Here is a 9,753-nt window from a genome sequence, read left to right on the forward strand (position 1 = left end):
AAAACATGTTATAGCTAAAGAGTTCAGTCTCAGTTATTTATGACAGCTGCCTGATAAGGTCAAGGTCTTAAAATAATAATTACTCATAGGTTCAGCACTAGTGTGTTATCGTGAACCGTTAACACTAGTATCTAAACAGACCACTTCTTTCAAAGTTTGACAAAATGAAATTCACTTTACAGTTAAGACACTTTAATCCAACTAAATCATTAGTTGAACTATTGACCCTTAGCTCGTGACGACGGGACGCACTGCACCCGTATTTTTGGCTCGTTTCTGCAGGCGCTGAAGTAATACTTCCGGATTATTCTTATAATGTGCATCAACAAAGAAACATATTTATTTATATTAATAAAACACTTTTTTGTTATATTTGTTATTTTCCTAGACAATGATTCCAATAATCTAAATGGAATCTGTAAATCTGTATGTTTATGGTGGTAGAAATTATTACCTACATCTAGCACCGCTCATCTTAACGATAACCTGCTAAGCGTAACTAAAACTGGGACTTTTTTGGAGAGGGAATTAACTTCGTCACGATTGTAAACAAACACACGGCTTCCACCGCGTGCTCAGAGTGGCGCGCGCTGCTCGGTGTCCCGGATGATGCTCGCACCGGAAGAGAAGGGGGCAGCTCTCTCAGCCATCTTGTGGCAGCATCCAGCGATTCGGTCGCATCAAGCCTCGTAGAATCGGAGGTGAATCCCGTCGAAGGGGCGCCATCATGCCCGGACACTTGCAAGAAGGCTTCGGCTGCGTCGTAACCAACAGGTTCGACCAGCTATTGGACGACGAATCCGACCCGTTCGAGGTCCTGAAAGCAGCGGAAAACAAGAAGAAGGAGGGGGCCGCCGCTGGGTCCACGAAAACCGCGGCTCAAGCCGCCAAGCAGCCGAAGAAGGAGTCCCAGAAGGACAGGAAAAATCCTCTGCTAGACAAAAAGGAGGAGTCTCAGGCGCCGGTTCCTCTGAAGAAAGAAGGTAAAATGTGGCTGCCGTGGTTGCTTTAAGGTTTATTTTTAGTCTCATTTCCAACTGTCATGTGCGGCTCCGCTTAGCTACATTAGCTGCTGCTGGGAGGTCAACATGGACCCTGGGCTGTTGTTATTAGAGGACAGGCGGCTGCCAGGGGAGCCTCACGCGCCTGTCTGAGGAATGGTGGGTTTAAATGTAGAGGTAAAGCCAGCTTTGAAGTCCGGAGCAGCCTGGCTGTGTGTGTCGCAGATAAAGCTTCCCTCTAGCATCCGAGTGGAAGGTGCAGTGTTGGGTTACGGTGAGCTGGGTGATGCTTCTGCACGCGCCGCTGCTGCAGGCTTTGCAAAGCAAATGTGAAAGATACACACCTGCTGCAAAAAGAGCTCCCGCTTCTAGTCCGGAGCGGAGCTCTTCAAACTTTGTGTTATCTACCCAAAAAAACTTTGACAATCTACAATAATTACATCAGTGCTTACAGCGTTTGATCTCTTACAGGAATCAGGCGGGTGGGCAGAAGACCGGACCAGCAGGGTCAGTCCGGATCCCAGCATCAGGGCGGGCAGGGCGAAGGTCGACCCGCGGATAAGAGGCCGGACCGGAGACCTCCCCGGGAGCGGCGCTTCGAGAAGCCCGCCGAGGACAAGCCGGAGGGAGGCGCAGACTTCCCCGTAGACAAGTGAGACGCTGATCTGCATGGGGGGAGTGCTGTGTTACTGGGAATCAGTTTGGTTCAGCTGGTTTTTCCAGTTAGGAGAGAAACATAAAAATAAGCTACAGAGGTTTTTATGAAGATGTAAAGGCTTATTATCGTCATGTGATGTAAATTAAAACCAATGTGACATAACATTTGCTCTGCATGTCCAGGTTTGGAGGAGTCGCATAAAACTCTTGATTTAAGGAAAGCCACATTGATTAGATTCAGATAATGGCAGCACCGATCCACTATTTCCACTTCCGATACCAATATCTGAGGTTTAGTATCGGCCCATTCCGATGCGATGCAGAAAAACAGTGCTGGTTTTTAAAAACAGTCATAACTGTACTCAATTACAAATTTGGGTAACACTTTATTTGAAGGGGGGTGAATAAGACTGACATGACACTGTCATTAACATGACATAACACCTGTCATGAACATGAATAAGCCTTCATGAATATTTATGACTGTTGTCATAAAGCGTCATTCGGTAAATTATGACACTTTTAATACAAAGTTGACATTATTCAAAATGTCTTTGTTATGACAACTTGACATTAACCAAGAAATCATTACTGATATAAATTTGTTATAAAAGTATTACTGATTGCACTTTAAAAATGAGGTAACTTTATGTTATTAAAGTTTAAACAGTAATGTATGCCAAAGGGGAAATTAATTTTGCAGCAACTCTCAGTAGAAACTACAACAAACTAACAGTTAATATTTAACCATTAGGGTGTGGCCTCAAGTTAAATATTAACTATTAATAAGCCTTTAACCAATTAGAAGTTAAAAAGACAAAACTGGTTTATTATTCTCCTTTTACCAGAGTGCTAAAAGGAGAATAATATATATGCTGAATGTTTAATACTTCAAATGTGAAATCCTCTCGCTTTAAGAGACAAAATAAAAATAGAAACTGTATTCTGTTTTTTTGTTTGTTTGTTTTTTTGCGATTGTCCCATCAGGCCTTCTGGAGACAGGCCTCCCAGGGGGCGCGGCGGCGGCCGGGGGGGGCGAGGCGGACGAGGACGCGGCATGGGCCGCGGCGAGGGCTTCGACTCACGTGGGAAACGGGAATTCGACAGACACAGCACCAACGACAAATCGTGAGTGAAGCGTTGCACTGTAAAAAGTGACTGGCAAGTAAGATGAAATGTGCTAATCTGAGTCAACAGATGCTTGTTGTTTAATGTTTGTTTGAGAGAGAGAGAGAGAGAGTGTTGCTTTCAAATTAAGTGGAAAATGTATGCCTGATTTTCTTCATCAAGTGGTAAATATTTTTATCTTGTCAGACAAAATGAATTTATTCTGCTTTAGGTAAAATATTTACATGGAGATGCATCTGCAGATTTCTGCGTGTCAAACACCAATTTTACCGATTTCAGATTTAGTTTAAGGAGCTCTATATGAAATCAGCATTTAATTATATTTTTACTAGTTTTCCAGTCATGAGCAGTGGCTACTATTTGCATTAGGAACTAGGGGTGGGCAATATGCACTGAAAGTTTGAATTATCAGAATAGTTTCCAGATGGCATAAAGAAATGTGACTTGTATCATTAAAATGCACAAAGTAACTGCATTAAATTTTTTTTTTAAATTATTGATGTTTATTGATTAATATTGATGAAAAACGGGAGAAAAATAATAAACTAACAATCTCAACAAAAAGGACATTTTTGGGGAGAGTTGAGCGTCATTAATGCTTACAGCTGGTTGTGACAGCAACGAATCAAAACTCTTGTAAGAAATTTATCACAATAAATAATACAATAAACACCCACCCCTATGAGGAAGACAGGTGATGTCATGTGTTGGAGTTAATTGTTTTAAACTAAAGCAACAGGATGACTGAGGGGACAATTTAAACGGTTACACTTGTGGTTAACACAGTTAACATAGGTATCTGCAAACAGCAGTGTCTTTGTTACAAAAAATACCTTTAACTCTTTCAGTAACCACTTCCGCACCGAAGAGTTTTTACGTGGGTGTGTTCTGTGTGAGTTAAAACATGATACTTTCACTAAAAGAAGAAAAAAAAGTCTCTGAGGTTACATGAAGCAGTTTTTCATAGTGTGTGTGATCTTGTAGATCTACTGCATGTTTTACAGTGCAGTGTCCATAACGACGTCAGAATTGGGATATTTTCTAAATTCTCAGGCGTGGATGAGCGCAGAAAAGGAAAATGAAGCATGGAAAAGTGTTTGCTTCCAAAGATAAAAGTTGTAAAAAGGAACTATTATTACTGGTTTTTGCTTAAACGTAACATTTAAGCAATCAGGTTTGTGTTTTACTAGTAGAACTGGCACTCATTTAAAATGAAAGGACCTTTTTCTAGTGCTTTTCTTCTCTCATTTATGACCTCAGGCCCTCTTCAGATCAGAGTTCTTAAGCTGGACCTGTGGTTCTTAACCATAACCTGATCAAAGGCGGTTCAGACTGCAAAGAATGGACAGAAAATCTGTTTTTAGAAACAGTGAAAATATATGAAAGTCCACAAATTGAGGCTTAAAGAATCTGTCATGATTTGAGAATGTGTTTGGAAAATAGTTGAATTTGGTTCATATTCCCCAAAAAAGCTGTGGAACAGCCCTTTACCACCTAACATACTCACATCCGGCTTCACTTTTGGATTATTTTATGATAAAATCAAAACTCTGTGAAGATTTTGCTCTCAAAATGTCAAATGGTACAGAAAGTGATTTTTTTTTAACTTGGGAAAACATATTTTTCTGAAAATAAACTTAGAAGCTCAGAATTTTCATCTCCTTACTTTCCAGGCTTATTTGACTTCCTCCTTTAAAGAAATGCTCCTTTTTTCCTTTTTCTTACCCAGTTCAAAAACTGAGGAGAAGCGCGGCGGCTCCGGCTCGCACAACTGGGGCACGGTGAAGGATGAAGTGAGGTGAGTTATTTATTTATTTATTTTCTAAACAAACGGGGACACTGAATCACTTTGCTCGCTGCTTCGCTTGGTGCCGTCGCCAACGAAGCGCTTCTATTTTTGGAACAAACACACAAGTGGCGGTTTTGATGCCGCACACAGGGAGGGATGGAGGAGGTCGAACATGGAGCAGTTTTAGCTTTTTAATATTTTGGGATTGTGTTTAGAGCAAAGCGCGCTGGGAGAGTTGACAAAGTGCTTTGCTTTCAGTGAGGCCGAACAGACCGCCGCCCCAGAGCCGACTCCGGAGGGAGAGGAAAACGCACCCGCCGGCTCCGAGAACAAGTAAGAGTCGCAGAGCGCAGAACCCTCTAACACCATGTTCTCTTAGGACGTAGATGAAGCAGGGTGAGGACTGAGTTCCCACACAGCTGTTTTTATTTTTTTATTCTAGAGAGAACGAGGTGGAAGAGGTGAAACAGGAAGGCCCCAAAGAGATGACGCTGGACGAGTGGAAGGCCATGCAGGACAAGGAGCGCACCAAGGTGGAGTTCAACATCCGCAAGCCCAACGAGGGAGCCGACAGCCAGTGGAAGAAGGGATACGTGCTGCACAAGTCCAAGAGCGAAGACGTAAGCCAGCGTTCTGTCCAAGACGGTTTGTTCCCAAAGGGCTCTGATCGATTTCCTCTATTTTAAGTAATCGGTTGATACTTTCATGTGAAAAAGATCTTATCTACCTCTCCAAAGGTCTGAAAAGCAAAACACGGTCTGCGTTTCTGTTAACTGTAAAGTTGTGCTAATTGAAATCATGAAAATAAATTTGCTTAATGGAAACGCCAATTTCGGGGGGGAAAAAAAACATGATTTTTGATAAAAAGCTTCTGTGCTAGATGGAGGTGGTTTTTCAGCCATGTTGATGCAGATGTATTTTTCTAAACTGCAACGAAAACACCTTTTTTTTTTCATATCACGTGAGTCACATGATCAATAGCCGGATTTTACTACTGGCGAAAATGACGAAGACGCAGGAAGCAGTAGGAGGATGATGGATTGTTTTTTCTGACAGCACCAGCATTGTCACAGCATCACAAAGATCGTAAAAAGTTCTGTCTTTCAAAAGTGCTGAATCTGTTTCTCTTCTGCAAAATCGCAGACGCATAGTTAGCTGCTCCAACTGATAAGACGCCGACCTCTCCTCTGATTGGCTGATAGATGATGAGCTTTAGCGCCATATATGAATATATTTCATGTAGCTGTTTACATCCGTCACTGCCCTGATTTTTGACGACTTATATGAACAAACTTATTCAAGTGTGATTTTAATTGCACCTCTTATTTAATGTAAACACCACAATTGCAAATTGTATTTTTTTTCGACATTAGAAGACTTTAAAAAAATAGAGTCCTGTAATTGTCCGAGTTATTGAGTGACGATAAATCTAGTGATAAATTGAGTGACTTTACTTCTGTGATATTTCTGACCTTGCGACAACACAGGAAAGCAAAAAAAAAAAAAACATTAGTTTCTCCTGTTGTTGCTACTCAAACCAACAGTTGGTTTTCCCTTAGCTTTGTACTGAGATGAGTTATAACTCATGTAATAACTCAGTACATGAGTTATTATTACATCTTATAATAACTTACATTTTTATAACATGAATAACATGAGTTAATCATGATGTCTGAGATGACATCATGAATAACTCCAATAGTCCAACAAACCATCAAGTTTTCCTCCTTAGACTTTTTTTTTTCATGTGTTTTGTTTATAAGGTAGAAAAAATAGGTCAACATTTATTTTTGTCGTCTTTTCCAGAGGCCTGTTGGTGCTTTGATCGATGCGTCGGAAACAGAAGCAGAACCTCATGCTCTTTTCAACAAGGTAATCGGCCACACATACACTGAAAACATTTATCAGTGACTTATTAGGAAAAAAAACGGTTATTAAAACACCTTTTTGATCATCGTACACTACAATTCTACCAGCAGGGCGCCGCTGACGAGTCCTCTGACCACCATTTCCGCAAACCAGCCAACGACATCACATCCCAGCTGGAGATCAACTTCGGAGACCTGGGGCGCCCCGGGCGCGGGCGTGGCGGCGCCCGTGGAGGCAGAGGGGGCCGCGGCGGGGGAGGCAGCCGGACGGCACGTGGGGGAGGACGCTCCGAAAAGGTAACGACAAAAGCCACCGCTAAAAAACAAAACGAAAAATAAAAACATGAGCACAAAATAAGAGCGGTGAGGTGGAAAAGCCGCTGTGGAAACAACAAAGCAGTTCGGCCATTCAGAACTGGCTGGCTGACCTCAGGCCAGCGGGGTCAGTGAAAGGTCAGCAGAAACTGGCTTTGGAACGCAGTCAGTTCACATGTGTTTAGTTTTTACAAAGTGAGATTTAAAGAAAAACAATTTTTAGTTAACTGTAGGTTTGGCTGTGACTGAATACAGATACAAATATATGGGACCCCAGTCACACAGAGAAATGTGATTTGCATCACTAAACTGCACACAGTAACTGCATTTAATCTTTATTAATTTATTTTTTTATTTATTGATGTTTATTTATTTTTTAAAAGGAAAAAAAAAACGGTGAAGAAAAAAGTAAAACTGACAATCCCCACAACACAGACAGTTCTGGAGGGGTTAAACATCATCGACTGGAATTTATAGTTGCAACGATGAATCAAAATTCTTCTCATGATAAGAAACTAATGATAAATGATAAACGATATGATAAATGCCAATCCCGAACAAGGACTGATCAGCTGATCAGAATGTTGCGGTCAGGTCCTGACATTCGGGTTTTCTAGCTGAATTTTGATTTCACTTTAAACCTTCCTGTTGTGTCTTAAAGCCAATATTTGCATCCGAAAGTGATTTTTATGTTAGAATTGTCATGAGGTGATTCTATAAAGTTTTGCCTGAATCTAAATGTACACTACAGTTTTCAGTAGGGTTGCACTGATAATTTGACCTTCATTTCTTTGACTTTGGGTGATTAAAAATATTCACTCCACTTTTACCAACTTTATTGCTATATTTAGGGACTTTTCAGGCAAAAACAAATCATTATCGGCCAAAATGGCAGGTGGAGTATAGAGATGTGCAGGAGATGTTCGATAATTTGTACCTTAACTTTCACTTGCCAATCTTAAATGCAGCGATTACACTTTATAACTTGTGTAAAGTCACTCCAAACTCCAGGGAAACAGTTCAAGCTTTGTCCTGCAGCCAAAGATTATTCACCAACAGTTACATTCTGAAACTTTTTTATTTTTTGAAGCGTAAATGTTGCGTTGTGTGTTTGTCCCTCCAGGCCAGCGGAGTGTCGGTCCCCAACGTGGACGATCCCGAGGCCTTCCCGGCCCTGGCCTGAAGACGCCGTCTTTTCCTCCACCAGCCCACCCATCTGCCCTTCCGGGGGCCCCTCTTCTACGAGGCTTGCATGCTTACCACATCTTCAAATATATAAGGAAAAAAAAAAGAAAAAACCCAACAGTGAAAAAAAAAATAAAATAAAAAAAAAGGCAGACTGTCATCCCATACCACTCAACACCAGAGGACTCGAGTTTTATTGGTTTTAAAGAAAAGACAAAAAAAACAACAACCAAACAGATGGAAAAAGGACCTCTTGTTACACTGAAGTTTTGTATTTAGGAACATGAAAGCAGGGATGTTTTCATCCCCCCCTTCCCCCTCTCCAGAGATCATGCATACTTCATTAATATTTTTGTGCTGCTTGAATTCCTGGATTTCAATTCTGCAGTTTGGTTGAAGTGTGAACATTGTTTTCCTTTCAAAAGCTTTTTTTTTGTTTGTTTGTTTTTTTTTTTCTTTTTGCCTCCCCACCAGATGACCACAGTATTAGGTCATCTGTAGAAAAGACTTTCTACTGGCGTTCCCCTCTGAACCCCCAGTAATACACACTGATGTGGTAGTGCTACACTACATAAGAAACGTGTGCTAGACGTCTGAAGTACAGCTTAACTTAGGTTTTAAAGTGTAAATAGTGGCCTCCTGACTACCCATCGCCTCGCCAGGCACGAATCCAAGATGGGGGAACCAGCAAAGTGACTTCATGCAACAGCTTGGTATTTTTCTGCTTCTTGTGCAGTGAAGGTCGACGCCTCTTTTCTTCTTCTTCTTTTTAATAGTGGACCAGTGGTTAGTAATGTTTGTATCCCCTGATCCAGATGTGCTACCTGTGTTTTCAGGGCCCAATGTATTTTAAGGCTGGTCCTCCTAGGTCATACAGACTGTACAAATTTGTACCTTCAGGACCACTAAGCAAATGTTTTTGTTTATTTTGAAGTGTGTGTGTGTGTGTGGGTGTGTGGGGGTGTGTGTGTGTGAGAGTATAGCTGAGCGTGAGACCGAATGTGTGAGTTTTGACAGCTATTTACGTAGAATTTGAAGTATTCCTCTGCTCTGAACTTTGCCATTCTTTTACAGAAAGACGGGAAGTTCTCGCCTGAAATAGCGAGAAGTGATTGTTAAGACGTAGACGGACCACGGACATATCTTCAGAGCTCGAAGCACTTTTTTTGTTTTTTTTAATCACCAACTGTCCTTTGAAGTTTTATTTTTTTGCAATTGAAAGTCCTCTTGTTTTTTTTGTTTTTTTTCTTTTTAGTCAAGTGCGGACTCATCGTTGCGTTGTGTTCAAGAAACGTCAGCCGTCATTGTGGAACAATCATCGGGCCACAGAATGTAATGTAAGCTAATGGTGCTTTCAGCCGCCTGTGTCGGTGTTGTCAGCGAGCTTTTTTTTTTTTTCTCCCAGCCTCCCCAACCGTGACATCTGCCGTGCACTTCCAGAGCGTTATGCTAAGACCGCGGGAGGGTTAACTAAAATCAGCATACTTAAAATTAGGTTGGAGGTAAGCGCAGGAGAGATGGAAGGCGTTGGAAACACGGAGGGAAGCTAAAGCTTTACATTTTGTGCTCTATAAAGGCTCACTGGTGTTGCGCAGATACAGACGGCTGGAGCAGATTTCTCGTTCGACTGTTTGAGCCACATGACTATGAAACTTTCTCTATAAACATCCCTGTTCTAATAAAGTGCTCTAGAGGTGTGACTGGTCCGCTTCTTGGTTTTTGGGTTGGTTTGAGTCACTGCTGTATTCCTGACTTACTTCTGCTGCAAGGAGTAGCAGAAGTAGTCTATGGATATATTTTTCCATGTTAC

General features: G+C 41.5%; 1 protein-coding gene across 2 annotated transcripts; it reads left to right on the forward strand.

Annotated features, from left to right (window-relative positions):
* The first annotated feature begins 588 nt into the window (after window positions 1–588).
* On the forward strand, window positions 589–9,643 carry LOC103139997 (plasminogen activator inhibitor 1 RNA-binding protein). Of its 2 annotated transcripts, none has more exons than XM_007554897.2 (9): window positions 589–983; window positions 1,473–1,653; window positions 2,646–2,786; window positions 4,516–4,584; window positions 4,834–4,908; window positions 5,018–5,195; window positions 6,382–6,447; window positions 6,555–6,740; window positions 7,882–9,643. In XM_007554897.2, exons 1-9 carry the CDS (start codon window positions 728–730, stop codon window positions 7,939–7,941), a joined length of 1,212 nt encoding a protein of 403 aa, XP_007554959.1. In that variant the 5' UTR covers window positions 589–727; the 3' UTR covers window positions 7,942–9,643. The 2 variants fall into 2 exon arrangements, with proteins under 2 accessions (XP_007554959.1, XP_007554958.1); XM_007554896.2 differs by having other exon boundaries at window positions 592–983; window positions 6,552–6,740.
* The last annotated feature ends 110 nt before the right edge of the window (window positions 9,644–9,753 follow it).

This window comes from Poecilia formosa, unplaced genomic scaffold (genome assembly GCF_000485575.1).
Source record: "Poecilia formosa unplaced genomic scaffold, Poecilia_formosa-5.1.2 Scaffold67, whole genome shotgun sequence".
NCBI classification, from domain to species: Eukaryota; Metazoa; Chordata; class Actinopteri; order Cyprinodontiformes; family Poeciliidae; genus Poecilia; species Poecilia formosa.